At 40.5% G+C, this 18,231-nt stretch overlaps 1 protein-coding gene across 6 annotated transcripts in view; it reads left to right on the top strand.

Moving 5' to 3' along the window:
* ascc3 (activating signal cointegrator 1 complex subunit 3) overlaps positions 1-18,231 on the top strand; it is a 160,313-nt gene that overhangs the window by 114,403 nt on the left and 27,679 nt on the right. For all 6 annotated transcript variants that reach the window (XM_044207740.1, XM_044207738.1, XM_044207735.1 and 3 more), the window contains exons 23-33: positions 1,855-1,953; positions 2,077-2,245; positions 6,486-6,706; positions 8,087-8,172; positions 8,528-8,694; positions 9,521-9,666; positions 11,457-11,577; positions 11,838-11,980; positions 15,701-15,838; positions 16,369-16,489; positions 16,909-17,041. In XM_044207740.1, the coding sequence (XP_044063675.1) occupies positions 1,855-1,953; positions 2,077-2,245; positions 6,486-6,706; positions 8,087-8,172; positions 8,528-8,694; positions 9,521-9,666; positions 11,457-11,577; positions 11,838-11,980; positions 15,701-15,838; positions 16,369-16,489; positions 16,909-17,041 (1,544 nt within the window). The remainder of the gene's footprint in view (positions 1-1,854; positions 1,954-2,076; positions 2,246-6,485; positions 6,707-8,086; positions 8,173-8,527; positions 8,695-9,520; positions 9,667-11,456; positions 11,578-11,837; positions 11,981-15,700; positions 15,839-16,368; positions 16,490-16,908; positions 17,042-18,231) is intronic.

Below are 18,231 nucleotides of genomic sequence, written 5' to 3'. Positions count from 1 at the left end.
ACACATACAATAACATACAAATCAAGAAGTAGTGTGTTGTAACACTAATGCACTTAAAAACAGTAAGCAATACTTCCAAAATAAGACCAGGGATAGGGGTAAAATCTGATTACTGACCTGCTGCATGTGTACACAAATTTACAGTAACCTGGTTTCTACAGAGCATGTAAATGTGTTGTCCAGTTCCCTGCATAACCTGATAACTAATAAAAATAATTTTTAAAAACTGATTTCTTCTGCACATCAATTTTCCGAACTGTTCCAAAGGCCACTTGGAGTCACAGCAAAAACATGTCAAAACATATTAAAAAATCCATTGAAAACTTCACAAACCACGCCTGCAGTATAACCCACTGCATAAAACACAACATAGCTACATTAGATAGTGCTTCACTTTCACTTCACACCACAACTACTTACTGACACAAGCAGTGTAGTCATGGTCACATTTTCACAATGGAGAAAGGAAGAGCTGCTCCTCCTATGTTGTTATTCTCACAGCCATGGAATCTCTATCTGTGCTTGAGAGCCAGAATGCCTTCAGGCCTCATCAGCATGTCCCACCTCAGTGGGCAGACACAAGGGATCATGGGAAGCTTAGTCTGGAGTTTGTCATGGAATCTGAGCGGAAAAGGAAGCTCATTGTAGCAGGGCTGAATATGAAGATGAATGTTTATGTCCGATTAGCGATGCATGCTCCAATCATGGGAGAGTGGTAATGGAAGACCGGCTGGCTTAGCCCTGATCCGGCTGCAGAGCCATGACACATGTACCGACACATGAGCCGCCTCCCTGATGGCACCCAGGAAACAGACCGCACTGACACGTTATGATACATACTGCCACAACCCTGCGAGTATTGTTTATTGTTCTTTATTCCAAGATTAAACTGGCAGTGGTTTGAAGGCTGATAGGTTGTTTATTGTATTGAAATGCTCAGTGCTAATATTTTGCAGGAGTTTAAAACTTGACCTTGGGGCGCCCCGCTAGCTCACCTGGTAGAGCGCGGAACATTAAGGCTGAGTTAAGGCTGAGTCCTTACCGCTGTGTCCCGGGTTCGATTCCAACCTGGGGCCCTTTGCTCCATGTCACCCCCCCCCCCTCTCTCTGCAGCTGTCACTGTTCAATAAAAACACTCACAGAAAGCGAAGAACCCAGAAACCAACCAGTTTTCCATATGCAGGAATATTATCCTGCCCCCGGTTTGCTGTTAGTTTGTGATAATTTGATTGAACACCAGTTTGTTTAAGAATATGCGCCATGTAGCATAATGTCAATCAAAATAGTTTGACACAGGGCTGTTTATCTTAAGATTAGGAAAAAATTCAGGAGCCACCTTAAGACCTGTACCACTTCAGTTTTTTATTGTGATGCATATTATTGGGGAAAAAAATGCAAAATAAAAGTTGCAAATAATCAACCACAGCGCCTTTTGGGCCACTGAGGATATGGTTGGTGATCTAGCCTTGAGCCAAACCATCTATGAATCAGCATTTGTGCATTCATTGATTGTAGCAATTAATCATTTGCCATCTATGATCTATGATGTGGTTTACATTTATTTTGGAGCCCTTCAGATTAAAGGTCTCAAAAACATTCTGTGGGGACAAAATAACATTAATTCCTTACAATATATTGCAGTCCAGTACAACAACAACACAAGCTGACACAGAGTTGAATCAGCACCTCTCTAGAGTCTCAGCAATCATTTCTATAATGAGCTTGACAACGAAAGTGTCTATTGTTTTGTTGAACAATGAGAATTGAACCTCTTGTCATGAATTTAATACCACAGCAGCTGCCTGATGAAAAGAATGTTATTTGATTGAAACTTTCCTTCCCTCAATGATTCAGGTCCATGGGTCAGTGGGTGAGCCATGGTGGTTATGGGTGGAGGATCCCATCAATGATCACATCTACCACTCAGAGTACTTCCTCCTGCAGAAAAAGCAGGTTAGTTTTTTATGTTGGACCTCAGTTGACATGAGGACAGTGTTCCTCAAAGACTACATCATGATTGATGTGTGTTCTTGTGTCCTGTACCTTTTATGAGTGTGTGTGTGTTCCTCTGTCCAGGTGGTAACAGGAGAGCCTCAGCACATAGTGTTCACCATCCCCATCTTTGAGCCATTGCCTTCCCAGTACTACATCAAGGCAGTGTCTGACCGCTGGCTTGGGGCCGAGGCTGTCTGCATTATTAACTTCCAGAACCTCATCTTACCCGAGAGACACCCCCCACACACTGGTACACACACTCGCACACACTTTTATGACGTGACAACAGGGACTTGACTTAACTTGACTTGAATTTAAAATACTGATACTAAGTCTGTTAGTCCGTTACAGTACCACCAACAGTTGGTGGACTGAATGTTTCCAGCTGTTTGATTCCAGTTGCTGCAGTCCTTTGTTAAGAGCCAGTCTGAGTACCGCCTACTCCAGTCCAGTCATTGGTGGAAGAAGTACTCAGACCCTTTACTTAAGTCAAAGTAGCAGTATCACAATGTACAAATGCTCCATTACAAGTAAAAGCCCTGCATTTAAAATCCTACTTAAAAGTATAGAAGTATCAAAATTCAAAATCAAAAAAGTACTCATTCTGCAGTAAAATGTCCCCTGTGATTGATATATTGACATTATTAGATTGCTAATACTGATGCATTCATGTGCAAGCAGCATTTTACTGTTGTAGCTGCTTTCAGCAAGTTTTATCTACTTTATATACAGTTAACTAGTTTAGTCCAGTGAGTCTCCACCTGGGCTTCAAGACAATTATTTAAAGGAAATTTAAATGAAATGTGAGAAGTTTAAAGGGGAGATTTCTCTTCCGTGAAACTGCTAACAACTTATAGACATAGAAATGGTTTTTATGTAAAATTTGAACCTGAAAAGTAAAAAGTCCAGCTGTCAAATAAATATGGTGTAGTAAAAATTTCAATATTTTCCTCTGAAATGTAATGGAGTAGAAGTACAAAGTAGCAAAAAAAACATAAAAAGTACAGTTTTGAGCTACTTTAACTTTACTTAAGTACAGTGCCGAAATGCCAAACACATTTACAAACATCTAAATATGTTTTCTGTTTACTTCTTAAAAAATTACTAGTGCCCGATTTATCGTTATCAAATTTTTTAAACTCCCAAAAAATCTACATCAGTATTGGCCTAAAAAATCCCATATCGGTCGGGCTATACTTCGTACTGCATCTCTGTGGTTTGGACTTTTGTTTCACTTCCGCCTTCTTTTTCATACTTTCAGAGAACAGCCTTCAATTGTACTGTTTACTGATGGCTTTTCTCAGTATCCGAGAGTTACTGCTGATGCAAACTGAAGATTTCCTGCTGCTGCTTCTTCTCATTAAAAGCTTTCTTCTGGTGAACCAGTGGTAGGCTTCTATTGTGAATCAGCTACAGGAATGCAATGTGGTTATCACTGAGTTGGTGGAGCTATCCTTCATAAAAGCAGGTCTACACAACAAGATATGTAACAATTGACAAGACAGAGTAACCAGGGGATGACTGTAATTCGTAATGTTGTTGATTTCAAATAATTTTGGAGTTTCAGTGTGAGAGATCTTTATAAAAAGAACCTGAAAACGTCTGTGCGGACTCACAGCGTTCTCACATGTAAGTTACATTACCCAGTTTGGCCTGCTTATCGTGGACAAAGACTGGTTACTATAGTAACATGTGCATGTGCTGAACTGTCACTGCAAACGGATGTGTGACAGACTTCTTTGTCACATGAGACTTTTTTACTGTAGTATAAATTAGCCATATACTGTTTGGCTAAACTAGCACAGACATCATTAGGCATCTTTTGTACAGTGAAAGAAAAGGCTAAGCTTTTAGTAAAATCTAATACTGGCATAAGTGAGAGGATACTTTGCCTAAAAACTCCAACTATAACTTACAGTCAGCTTAAAACAGCGGCTAACCTCCACAAAATGGCTTTGCTGTTTGGAAGCTGCTCTGAGACATCAAAACCCCATGTAGACTAGAGAACAAAAGCATCTAATCCTCCCGAACCAGCGTATTATTTCTGACCACATTTCCCCTCAGTAAGAGCAGACACAATTACAGCAGCTATCAGGGAAAACCCCCACAGCACAGAGGAGATCATATCACAGGTTGATGGAAGGGCACTGTTTGACCAACATCTCCAGTCTTTCATTAATAATTCTCTTACTTTGCTTGAATTTAAATAGAGGCACATGAAGAACATGAGATCACAACAGAACATATAATGCCTTGGCAAGTCCAACAGAATACTATCTTCAAAGTACTCAAGCAGACAGACACAGTTGGAGACTAGCTGGTGAACATATTGGAGCAGTTAGCAGCTAAAGAGCCAGATATTTTTCTCAGGAGTTGGTGGAGACCAAATCAGAGAGTGAATATTGGACTTCGGTTCACACCAGCCTTGTTTATTCCGGTTGAACCGAACCCTGCAGCGTTTACCCCCTTGGAGCGGTTCGTTTGGGTTGGTGTGAACTCTGGACTCTGGCACGGACTAAATAACCGCTCATTGTATGTGTCATTTAAAATAGTACTTATTTATTATTTCTGTCCTATTAAATGTATTATTGTTATTATTTATAGTATTTCATATTTATCTGAATCGGAATAAGTTTTATTACCAAGTAGGTTTTTTACTTACAAGGAATTTGCCTTACAAGGAACATATTAAGAGTAAATAAAAATAAAGGCAAAGTACTGCAACAGTCAAGAACAAAATATAGAATAGAAAAATACTATAACAATAAACACATACAATATATAATAATAATAATTATGTTACATAATATTTATTCTTGATGAAAGGGCAGCACCTTCTGATATATTGAACTTTTTTTTAATGTACCATGTAGGGTCATGTATTTATTGATTCATTCATTCAAGGAGATACATATGGATTCTGTAATCATAAGCTGCTTTTATGATTTGCATGAGCCAACTTTATGATTTTTCCATGTTTGCAACTGTGGCCCAACTTACCTCACTGGTCCAGCTTGATAAGGCCGTCTGATAGCAGAGGGTCTTCCTCGAAATGCCTGCATTATTAAGTTATTTAATACCCGCTGTCTTACAAGACGTAAGACATCAACATGAACAGAACCTGACGGTGCTCCATGATGTACGATATCCAGGTAGAAATTTGGAGTGTATGACCAATAATCAAATGACATTTCCACCACATGGCTTTTGTTTACAATTACAATTTCTGGACTGTTCTGGACTCTGGAGTTTTGCCTTTGTGAATGCAAACCGGACCAGTTCGAAGATTGAAACAACGTATCATCCTCCCATTGGTTCGATTCAGGGACCAGATCTTTATGCGTGAACCCGCCCTTACATTCATTAGGTGGACACAACTCCAAATGAATACTAATGTTGCTCTGTGTCTGCCAGTTGTGTAAATCGGCAACTGTTTGCTAACATGTTCACCACAACAACTATATAAGATGAGATTACGGCAGCAGCTTGTTCTGCTGCCCCCAAGTGGCCAAAAAATCAGTAATGCAGCTCTAGCATCCAGGGACGGGAGTTGATCTTAGCTGTTAGCAAGAAAGACAAGTAAAAAATGATTTAAAGGAAAGCATTGTTCTGAAGAAACATTGTTCTTGAATCATACATAGAGCACATGTAAGTACATAGAGAGTAGCATATATCCTTGTGTAACTGCATCCTGTAGCATCATGGGTAATCAACTATCAAAAACCACAAAAAGTAATTTCCTGTGTAAACAGGAAAGATTTTTTTTTTACTTTATACTTAATGCTTCTTCATTTTTCACTTTGACAAAAGAAGTTAAAGAATAAAAAAGTTTGTATTGAACTCGAAGAAGCTGAAGGGGCTTGAGTAGTTTATGGTTCTGACCCTTTTTTTTTTCTCTTTGCTTAGATCTGCACTGGCTGACACTTGAACAGCTGCGTGTCATTCTCGTGCCTACATTTCCAACATTATAGTTTAGTTGCATGTCATAAAAGTGATAAATGAATAATCATGCAGAATACAACATTTTCACTAATTACTTTCATCTCTGCTGCATTGCTGTAGTCAGTATGTTTCCTGTGCATGGTGCACAACACTATCCATCAGCGATTCTTACTTAAACACTTATCTTTGTCATTAATGCTATTTTGTGGTTGTTAGTGCTTAAATATATTATTTGTGGATCTAAACATTGGTCATATTACCCACTTAAAACAGTAGGGGGCTTTATTATTCAGAAAGTGTTAGATGAAGATACATTGTTTACATCTGATCTCTGGCTTTCATACTGCTGAAATATAAACTAATTGTGTATGTGTAGTTGCACCCTTTTAGTTTTAATTTAAAAAAACTACTTTTTTACAGGGTATGGGAAGTGTCACCTTCAGTTAATGTTCTTTACATGTACTGTATTTATTCTTTTTTGCTGCCAAATATGTAGTTTAATAAAAAGAATCCAGTTTCATCTGCTCCCATTATTCTTGCCCTGTCAGAGCTGCTGGACCTGCAGCCGCTGCCGGTGACTGCTCTGGGTAACCGGGAGTACGAGAGCCTGTACAAGTTCACTCACTTCAACCCCATCCAGACTCAGATCTTCCACACGCTGTATCACACCGACACTAACATCCTGCTGGGGGCGCCAACAGGCTCTGGAAAAACCATTGCAGCAGAGATGGCCATGTTCCGGGTCTTCAACAAGTATCCAACCCATAAGGTTTGACTAGCTGGCTCCGTCTGTGTTGGACTGTTGCAATCAAGGGGATTTTTGTTTAAGGAATGTTCTGACTTGTTGCTGTCTTTTCTGTTGGGCAACATTGGTACTGAGTGCTGTTTACATAAGAAACTAAGAAATGTTTAGAAAAACAGCATCAATAAACTGTAAATGTATAGAGAATTTTCCAATTCACATATCTCCCAGCAACCACAAATTGCATCGTTATGGAGGTCACAGCAGGTTGTGCCTATGGGAGTACAATAGATTATCGTAATCTGTAGCGTACTGTTGGTGAATTATGTTGCAAAGGTTATTGTTATCAGCTGATCATTCTTTCATCAAAGAAAGGAAAACAGTCAAATGTAGTCAAGTATGAGCTGTGAGCAGGTCTTAATTGGCATGTCATCCATTTGGTATTTACACTTAGTTTCTGCTGGTCTGAATTTCACAAAGTCACATAAAATCTCCTGTGTAACTGCTGTTTGGAAACACCAATCATTTATTTCATATGGCTTGATCAGCAACGTTACGCTGCAGTGAGGACAATCTGTCAAACACTGCTGTGGGAAATTTAAATAACTAACGGAACACCGAATCTGCGATCAGAACCCCAGAAAGTGTGATCAGTACATTCATATTGTGTTTTAATAATGTCTAAATATGTAACAGTCAGTAAAGACATAGAAAAACCAAGGAAACCAAATTGTTGTGGTGAGGCTGAACCATACAGTGATTCGTGTCATATTATCATAATCTTTTTGAAAATGTTGTGAATTGTAGCTCGATAAGAGTAAGCTCAGTTATTGTTAACATTTTTTTAGTTTTTGTGCTCATGGGTGTGAATGCTCGTGCATGAGATAAAAGCTCATCGAAAAAACCAGGGTAGCTTTAACCATTGTCAGTAACTGATTGGTTGGTTCTTCAGTCAGAAGCAACACAGAAAATAACAGTGTCTTTAGAGTTCTGACCAGTTCTCTGGACTCTTTTTTTTTTTAAAGAGTAGGATAAATCAACACATGATGATTTCTGATTTTTGGAACACATACACAATTAATAGAGAGAGAAATCAAAAACATTACTGCTTCAAAATTCACTATTGAGATATTAACCTAGTACATGTCAGAAAACAATATTAACATATTTCTTCATTTATTATAACATATACTTCATTGTCTGCATTATTTAAAAAAACACAGGTTACATGTTATGATATGTTTAATAAGTATAAGTATAGCAGCAACCACCTGAAAGCTTAGGTCACTGAGATGCTCCAACATGGGAAGCTGTGGTAATACAGTTCAAATGTACATCCAACCTGAGGAAACCTGGCAGTGTGTTTTCTTCATTAGATGACTGTCTCTTTTGTTGCTGTGTGTTCAGGTGGTGTATATCGCCCCGCTGAAAGCCCTGGTCAGAGAGAGGATTGAGGACTGGAAGATCAGAATTGAGGAGAAACTGGGGAAGAAGTAAGTGAAAACAGAGACGCTACCCTCACCAAGTGGATGACCTCACCCAGAGGCAGAATGGATTTATGGATGGGGTTGTCAGCTGTTAGTTAGCATTTACTAGCTGTCAAACGTAGGGTTTACAAAGTCTTGTGTGTGAGTCTTATTTTGTGCCATATGTGAAGCTACTAATGAAATTATGCCCCAAAAATGAAAACAAATCTGGGGAAAAGTTTTGTTTTCCAGTTCTGGCTGGGTTTTGGCCAGTGAAATTGTAAAATATCATTACAATTTTGGACATAACTGGAAAAAAAATGATTATGTAAGGTTAGAAATGAGCAGGCTGAAGTGTTTCCTTGTTCTCCTCTGTGTGTAGAGTGGTGGAGCTGACAGGTGACGTGACTCCAGACATGAGAGCTATCGCGCAGGCTGACCTCATCGTCACCACACCAGAGAAGTGGGATGGAGTGAGCAGAAGCTGGCAGAACCGAAGCTATGTTCAGAAAGTAGCCATTCTCATCATAGATGAGATCCACCTGCTGGGTAAGAGTCCACAACAAACCTGCAGGAGTCTGTATGAATAGGTGACATTCTGTAGGTCATTCAGCCTCAAGCCTATCTAAGCTCTTTTTAAATGGCTTCTGGGGGTTTTTTACCTTAACTCTTTTGTACATTGAAGCTGATGGCCAGTAGTTTGTACTAATATTCTTCAATTTTGTCTCTGAACATTTTTATTTGAACAATTTTGTTTCCAAAAATATCTGTTCAGTCTGACTAAGACAGCAGCTGTGCAGCTTGTCGCACAACCTGAAAAGCACACGAATGGACCAGACGCAGCACGAAAAAGGCAACTGACCTCAGTAGAGCCTAGATAGAGAAATCTAGATAACAGTGCAGTCTCAGCTGGAATAAACTGATGTGGATTTTTAAAAACCTGACTTCTCGGGGCGTCCCAGTAGCTCACCTGGTAGAGCGTGCTCCCCATCTACTAAAGGCTGAGTGTAAAAGGCAACCCCCCCCCAAAATGCATCTGACTTCCCAAAGTGTGAGTAAGAGGGGGTGTAACTAGCGGACATAGCAGCCGTGGATAGGCTCGGTCTGAAGAAAGAGTAACAACCTGATTAACAGCTCACCGTTGATCTAGATCGAGTAGAGTAGAGCTTCACAGAGTGAAGCTTTTGTCAGTAGTAGTGTTAATACAAAATATATGCAAAATGCATAGTATACAAAATATTATGCATGTTACTGTCTATCATACCATATTCAACTTTTCCATATTGGAAAACCCATACCAGTGTGAAGGCACTCAAACATACCTGCTTGTTACGTACACATTCTGATTGGACTATACCGTTATGTCTGTTTCTAGGTGAGGACAGGGGTCCAGTGTTGGAGGTCATTGTGTCCAGGACCAACTTCATCTCCTCTCACACTTCAAAGAGTGTCCGAGTAGTGGGTCTATCCACGGCCCTGGCCAACGCTCGAGACCTCGCTGACTGGCTGGGAATCGGACAGGTCAGATGTCCATCATGGCACCAAAACATACAGCAGTATTAGTCTTGTACTGTAAATATTAGAACATGGCTTCAAAATGCTTTGTCAGTGTATTCCTGTTACCTTCTGACCCCTTGTTCTTTGGTCAGATGGAGGGATCATCTTCATAAGCTCCCTTCTTTCAGGAATAGTCAGATTGGCTTTGTGTACCAAGAACACTGCTGCAGTGAAGCCAGCCAGAAACCGCAGTCTTTGTCTAGCTCTGTGTTTTTTACGGTTCATTTGTTGCCTGCCTTTTCATATCTGATTGAATGTATATAATAATAGCAATTAAGAAAAACAGATACTTTTGGCCTGGAGTTAATGCTGTAGTTTATCTCTGTAATCGTCTGCAGTCTGTGTCTGGATGCCATGCTTAAGTTCTAATAATCAGGAATGACTGCAGCGATGCGGATGGATGAGCTGGCCTGTCAGCCTGAAGCAGAGAGGAGCATCAAAATGATACAAAGAAGACTTATTGATGTGATTTGAGACTGTGTTTATACTGAAGGCCATCACCTCCGTGAAGGCTCATGTCTGTCAGTTTACCAGTCTGAAAAAATGCATCAAGGCAGATTATTGTTACATTCTTTTTACTGCATTCTGATTATATATATATATATCTATTATATATATATATATATATATATATATATATATATATATATATATATATATATATATATATATATACACACACACACACACACACGCACACACACATTCATTTAGAAATAAATTGCCTTGTAGTGTCAGCTATTTTAAGTCTGCTTTTTTAACATACTGTGTTATTAAGCACACTAACCATCCCAAGCAATGCAGTATGTCACCCCTAGCCTGAGCAGAGCTCAGAGGTCGGTTTGCGCTCAGTTGAGATTTGACATCGTGCCTTATGCTGTGGAAACCTTCAGCGTGTCACCTGAGTGATTTGGATGAGGTTGAGAAGCAACTGCATTTTATATCCTGATGGTAAACTTTGCCTGAAAATGTCTGCTGGACGTCATGGTCTGTTTGACATGACCGATGAATGTAGATTACAGAACATGTTTACAACCAAAGCGTTTGACATAGCTCAGCTTACCATTAATCAACGTTCAGTATAAGAGTGTTGTAAGTTGAATTTGTTAAGTTTATATTTGATAGAATGTGTTTGACACATGATCTACACAAAAGGCTGCTATCATTCCAGTATATTTGCAATGTTTCTCTGTTGGGCCATTGCTACTGGTCAATATATCAAGCGATTCTAGTCATGTCTGTACGGATGAATCATATTTTTGCATCATCAAACTCATTTCAGAATATTGTATGTTGACTTTTGCTCTGCTGCCAGAGCTGTAGAGAGACAGTGTTAACAAAGCGGATTGGCTGTCTGCCATCCATAAATCTGACTGGCTGGCTGCTGTTGGGACTGAGCTGCTGGATTTGTAGCTGCCCAATCCATTATCCAGGCTTTTAAGATGTCTGTAGACATGCAGCAGCCCTCAACACAGTACACACCGAATAATGCACCGCACTCTTCACAACATCCTATAACACACTTTGAGTTCAGTTCTGTTCACACACTGCACCATATCACCGTATCACGGTTATCAGAGGTTCCACACAACGCAGCAGAGTCCAGCAGTGGCCTGCTGCTCTGTGCCTCAGTGACAGTGACAGACAGTTTACATTACAGCCAGATGGGGCTTCATGTTGCCAGCTGCTCACATTAAATCTCTTCTCTTTTTCGTTCTCTCTTCCCTCCCCCTCCCCTCTTCTCTGTGTAACAGGTGGGTTTGTTTAACTTCCGTCCATCTGTTCGCCCTGTACCGCTGGAAGTTCACATCCATGGTTTCCCAGGACAACACTACTGCCCTCGCATGGCCAGCATGAACAAGCCTACCTTCCAAGGTATAGCTTCACAGTTTCAAAGCATTTTTATTTAAAATATTTTCCTTCCACAACAAACAGAAAGAAAAATGTAGAATAACACCATCATTGTCCTTTAAATGTCTGCATGTGTGCTGCACCCACAAGAAAAGGCCTTTTGAAACACATCATAGCACCCAAAATAATTCTAAAACACTTACTGGAGCAGTTGACTTATTTCTCCAAAAATAATCAATACACAGTATGCGAAACTTGTATATATTTTGAACTTATCTTCACAGCGATACGCAGCCACTCCCCAGCCAAGCCAGTGCTGATTTTTGTGTCATCACGACGGCAAACTCGACTGACCGCCCTGGACCTCATCGCCTACCTGGCCACAGAGGACAACCCCAAACAGTGGCTGCACCAGGACGAGAGAGAGGTACGCTGACAGCGTGTGCACGCAGGAGGCGTAGCGTGAGCAGCACGTTAGCAGAGCAGCGGCAGCTTTAGTGCTTCGTCTCTGTCTGAGTGGAGGCTACTCACGTTTTGGCAGCGCTCGGAGCCCAACACACAGTCTTGTGTCGCTGTAGTTACTTGCATAAAACAGAAGAAAATAGACTTTAAGCTTAAAAATACGATACAGCGCGAGTGAAATGCGAGCCATTAATCAAAATAACAAACCATGAGCATCATGTGGGTCAGTACTGATTGCTCGACTTTGTCCTTACACATTTAGCTCATATAGGCCGGTTTTAAGCTCTGTGGTAAGCAACATCAGATTCAGGGACTTTGCTATAGCCGTGAGTGTAGAGAACTGACGCAGTCGGTGCAAATATTAGCAGATGTGTCCATCATTCTCATGTATTTCCTTCACTTCTATGCCCTTTTCTTTTGCTCTCCCCCCTTCTCCCTCCCTCCTCTTGCTGAATTGCACTGATACTTCAATTGTCTGTGTAAGTGCTGGTTTAAGTGTAATTACAGATGGAATTCAAACCAACTTGTGCTGGAAAAGCCTGTGTCATCCTCCATTATATTGTCTGAGCATACCTTAGGATCAGTTCAAGATGGGAGCAAATGACTCCACTGGATTCACATTTGAAAAGTATGCTAATATTATTACAACACTCGGATAGCCAGACCTGGTTTGTAATTACCTCAACATGCATGTCTAACAGGCTTACGCAGAGAGAGGTTTGTGATAGTAACTGGTTTTACTATCACATGGTTTCCTAAAGTTGTGTAATTATAAAGGGATTAAAAATTGAGCAGGATTTGTAGTCTCCTCTCTGTCAGACACATCAGAGATTGAGCACCATTTCGACCGCCTAGTCATTTACTGTATAGTAGAGTCTGCATTAAATATTTATTCATGTCTCTCGTTACATCGTTATTTTATGTTTGCCCTGTTAGCAGCAGTGCCTCACCTCCTGTTCACAAATATGCAATCAAAAGACTGGAGAAGCGACAGGATGCCAGCCATTGTAAAGTGACCCTAAATACACATGCTGGCCCCAGCTGCCTAGGCCCAGGCACCCAGCGCTGTGACGCTTGAGAGTTGAGCAAGTTTCAACTTTATCATTGGAATGTCCTCTGATGACCCAGAGCACATTCATATAGGGTTGCTATATCAATCTGGCCAGTTTGTATGTCATTGTTATATTATTGTTTAAACACCATTTATTGCAAGGTAAATATTGAAAGTGAATATAAATAAAAAGTCAGAAGAAGCTTACAGCATAATCATTGATGGTGACTATTTTTCCAGAATAAACACAGAGTTTCCAGTTTTGATTTACTATAGTTCAATCTCTCTTTATGTTAAGTCTCAAGAGGATTTAAATGTGCTACATGAAGATATAGAATATAATCAGTATTTTTGAGGCATAGGAATACTGTACTGTAATTTCCATAAACGAACAAAATGAGTTGTGTGCCGTATTGTTTTATAACTCCGTACAGTCTGAGGGCCGATCTTCTAGACATTTCTGCTATATTTTGGCAGAAAAGGCTAGTGGACAAATCACTTCCTGACAGTAATTTCAATCATCACGCTCTCTGTTTACTATAAATATACCTGGAGTAGCATTATTAATTCAACTATGATATGTTCGAGTTTTAAAATGATACATATGGAACCATTACAAAGTCCTGAATTTGCTTTCCTGAACCCCGCCGATACCTTGTCTCAATGCAAATATGTAAAAGTTTCTGTATGTGTGCGCAGCGTCTCCGGCCTCTCTGTGTGTTCTGGTGATATATGCTGCCGCCTGCTGCTCCTCAGCTCTGGCCAGTGTAGCAGCTCAGCTCCCTGCTGTTTGACTGACAGGCTTCTGGCGGTAGCTGCTTAACTCTCACCGGGGGTCACCCACTGCCCCCAATCCCCTCTCCAACATGACAGCTCTTTCTCCCCTCTGCTGCTGCCTGAAACCCCCGGCTCCTTCAGGGCTGAATTTCCACTCCCTATTCTCTTACGTATTATTACCTCATGCCTCTATTTTTGAATTGATTAGTTGGAATATTTGAAAGATACACTGCAGTTTGAATCATTGATTCTAATGAGACACATCCAATTTTGGAAGGGGGGGAACTATTTTTTGTTTAATATGGATACTCTTCTTCAGGTACTCTGAGCTGCTGAGCTGAACACTTTTTGAAACATATTTTATTGATGATTTTGTATTTTGAGTGTATGATAGTCATCCGCTATTAGATGCTTTTTTTTCTGTTTCTCTTCAAATTAAATATTTTTCAAAATACAAAGAACACAAATAATAAGGACAGAGCCAGCTGTTGTGTCAGTCTCTATTTACTCCTACAGCTCTGCTCCACTGATCCTATCTCTGTTTACTCTGGCAAAGCACAGGTTACACTTTTTTTTCTTCAACCCAGAAGCTGTTTGTGTTTCCTGGAAGACATTAGATCTGTATAGTACAAGACGAGATGCCCCAATCCTACTGGAACCAGAGGAGAGCCATGCAAACGAGCCACGTCTGCAACTGAATAACTGTGACTATGGAGCTGTTGTTCCTGGCGATTCATGACTCTTTATACTAAGCATCCATCTGCAGGTGTCAGAGGAAAACAACGTGGAACATATAGAAAAGAACAGAAAACAATAATGGCTGTTTTATGCTGAGGTCATTTCAGCTCTGATAATGAGAACAAAGCTCTTCAAACAGTAATGGCTTCAAATGAAACGTTTGACATTTTGGGAAATATGTTTATTCGCTTTCTTGCCTAGAGTTATAATAATAATAATAATGAGACATCGGGGAACCCCGTACTCTTTGCGATAAGTGCCATGGGATCTTTAATGACCACGGTGAGTCTGGACCTCGATATAACGTCTCAATCCGAAGGACTGCATCTCCTACAGCACAGCGTCCCCGTCACTGGGATTTGTTTTGTTAGGCCCAGAGGGAAGACTGCCCTCTACTGGCCCACCATCAGCACTTCCTGCAGCAACTTTCCCAGGAGCTCTCCCATCAAAGTAGCCAAGCCCACACCTGCTTACCTTCAGTCAGTCAGCAGGGTACATGTTGGTATGGTTGCTGGCTGAAGTGAGAAGATCGATACCACTCTCTTGCTGTCACTGTTAGGTTGCCTTGCAACCAGCGAAGACTTCTGGAAGTTACTGCTCCTGGCCAAGAAATAGTACAGCATGTACAGTAACCCCCACAAAACCACAACATGTTGTTTTCATACTTCTGTTGGTGTACAGATTAAACAAACTAAATGTAAAGTGTTAGTTAGTGAGCTTTAGAGGTGTTGGGAGGTGGATTTTGTTACCTTTGGACAGATTCAGGACAGCTGTTTCCCCCCCGTTTCCAGTCATTATGCTAAGCTAAGCTAACTGGCCACTGGCTGGAGCTTCATCTCGGCAAGAAAGCAAATAAGCATGTTTCCCAAAATGGCAAACTATTCCTTTAAGTAACATCACCTTTTCCGTCTCAGTACCTCTGGCTTTGCATCTTTCTGCCAGCGTATATCACTGTGAAACTAGGGTCCGGTCTTGACCTACTTGGCATAGTTTACAGTGACATGGTCTGGCAGGTCAGCCCTCAGCCGTGTCATTGTATATGACGCCTCTCAGTCAGTTTGTAATTGGATTTGTGCCTGTCGTTGATCTATCATTGTCTGTGCTCTGGTTTGTCTGTAGATAGAGGATATCATCGCCACAGTAAGGGATTCCAACCTGAAGCTAACACTGGCCTTTGGGATTGGCATGCATCACGCAGGCCTGCATGAGAGAGACAGAAAGACTGTGGAGGAGCTGTTTGTCAACTGTAAGATCCAGGTACGACCTCATCGTGTACACCAGACCTGAACCGACTACTTGATCTAACTGGAAATGGCATTGTTTACCCTTGATACAATTTGATTCATTTTATTGCAGAAATGTATCTTAATATCCCATCCTTGGTCTAAATGTCAGAGGTGTTCCTACATACAGAATAAAATCCTGGGGATCCAGGAAACACATGACAAATAAAAAAAAAACATTTAAATTAATTTAATTATGTTGTGGCCAAATTTTCATGGCAACACTGTCAACACAATAAAAGTATTTTATTACCCTATGTATTTCTTTAACCACCCTGTCACCCACCCTGATCCGCCACCTTGGCTTCATCATGTCAATGTTAAAAACATGTGAAATCTGTTGTATCTGCTTGAAATATTTCCCTGGAAAGGCGGGTGATGAGGCCTTATGCAGACATACACTTTTTACTTATTTTCATTCTGCATACATTTCATTTTGTGTCATTTTGTTTAAGTGTCCTCCTATGTTATATCATTCCATTAAGTTCTTGTCTCCTTTCTCAGGTTTTGATTGCCACCAGTACTCTGGCCTGGGGGGTGAACTTCCCTGCTCACCTGGTGGTCGTCAAGGGAACTGAATACTATGATGGCAAATCCAGGCGCTATGTGGACTACCCCATTACAGGTACACAGTTCTGTCCATTAGGTATACTCTCATTTGCATAGATTGTTTTAATCTACCATAACAGATTTTAGAGTATAATTGTGTATTGTAAGCAATGTAATGTAATTATGTAATGAATTAACCCCTAATGAAACTTTAAGGGATAATTCCTATTTTTGCCATCATGACAATTGTGTTAATCTCACTTCGATCTAAGGCTTTGCATTACTTGACATCACTTGATTAATCACATTTATCTAAACTTTGGAAATAGACTGAGGGAAAAAGTCTCCTTAAAAAAACAGTTGCAATTTAAAGAATTTTGAATTTAGTGCTGGAATAGACGATGTACAACAAAGAGTCTCTTTTCATTGCAACTTTTTTAAAGAATAGCGGAACATGGGATGGAAAAGCAGTCTTTTGTAATGTGTGTACTGTAGATGTTCTGCAGATGATGGGGAGAGCAGGTCGGCCTCAGTTTGATGACCAGGGCAAAGCAGTTATCCTCGTCCACGACATCAAGAAGGATTTCTACAAGAAGTTCCTCTACGAGCCTTTCCCTGTTGAGTCCAGGTAACAGTCACACATCTGTTGACTTGGTTATTAAGATTTCTTCCATTTCTTCCATCATTGTCTGTTATGGCAAAGACCAGGGGCCTCATTTATCAAACTGTGCATAGAACAAGTTCTAATCTGTGCGTATAGACTTCAAAGTTCTTTAGGTACATAAATACTGAATGCCATCTCACCAGACTTTGAAAGTGCTCTGGACACATGGAGGAGATCTGCTGGGGTTATAAACTGACAGCATGTCTGAGATGTACTGTGGAGCCAGTTGTTGATTTCTTCCAAGCAACTGCCTAGGGAATTTATGGGTTGGAAGTCGTCAGTGGATAGTGAGATGAGAAGCTGCGTGTCATCGGCATAGCTATGGTAGCTGATGTTATGTTTGCTGATGGTTGCCAAGGGGAAGCATGTATAGGTTGAATAGAAGAGGACCCAAGATGGAGCCATGCGGGACCCCACATGCCGTAATTTGTGACTGTTAGAGTGTAAGTCTCCAAGTGTGACAATGAAATTTGGATTTTGCAGGTAGGATTCAAACCACTGGAGAACCGTGCCAGACACACCCACCTAGTTTCATAGCCTTTCCAGCAAGATCACATGATCCACTGTGTCGAAAGCACACAGTGGATCCTGTCAAGTGGTCTAATAGCAGCCATTTTCATGCAATGGGGAAAGATACCAGTCAGGAGAAAACAGTTTACTACTGACAAGATGTTGTTTGTCAAGAAATTAATAACAGATTCAAAAAAGGATGCTGGAAGTGGATCAAGGGGGCTGGTAGAGGATTTGAGTCACTTTATAGCATCAGTGAGATCTCTGGAATCTACAGTGGAGAAATGCTTGAGACCATCGGCGTGCAGTGGTGGAGGTATGTCCTAGTTAGGAGTGAAATTAGTAATTGGTATATTACACCTGATGATAAGAATTTTGTCATTAAAACATGATGCAAATTCGGTGCATTTGGCAGTTGAGGAACTATCAGAAGAAGCACCAGGGGAGGGGCTAATGAGTTTATCAATGGTTGAGAAAAGGTGTTTTAGGTTGTTTTTGTGAGTGTTGATGAGAGTTGACAGCCCACTTCAAATAAAAAAGAAACTACATTTTCAGTTTTGCTGTGTGATATTTCTTCCAATGAAGCTGCTTGTTACATAAATGACACTTTTTATTGTAAGCCAGTCAGATTTGTGATATTGAGT

The sequence above is a fragment of the Siniperca chuatsi genome, linkage group LG9 (genome assembly GCF_020085105.1).
Source record: "Siniperca chuatsi isolate FFG_IHB_CAS linkage group LG9, ASM2008510v1, whole genome shotgun sequence".
NCBI classification, from domain to species: Eukaryota; Metazoa; Chordata; class Actinopteri; order Centrarchiformes; family Sinipercidae; genus Siniperca; species Siniperca chuatsi.
This window is presented reverse-complemented; position numbering and strand designations above follow the sequence as displayed.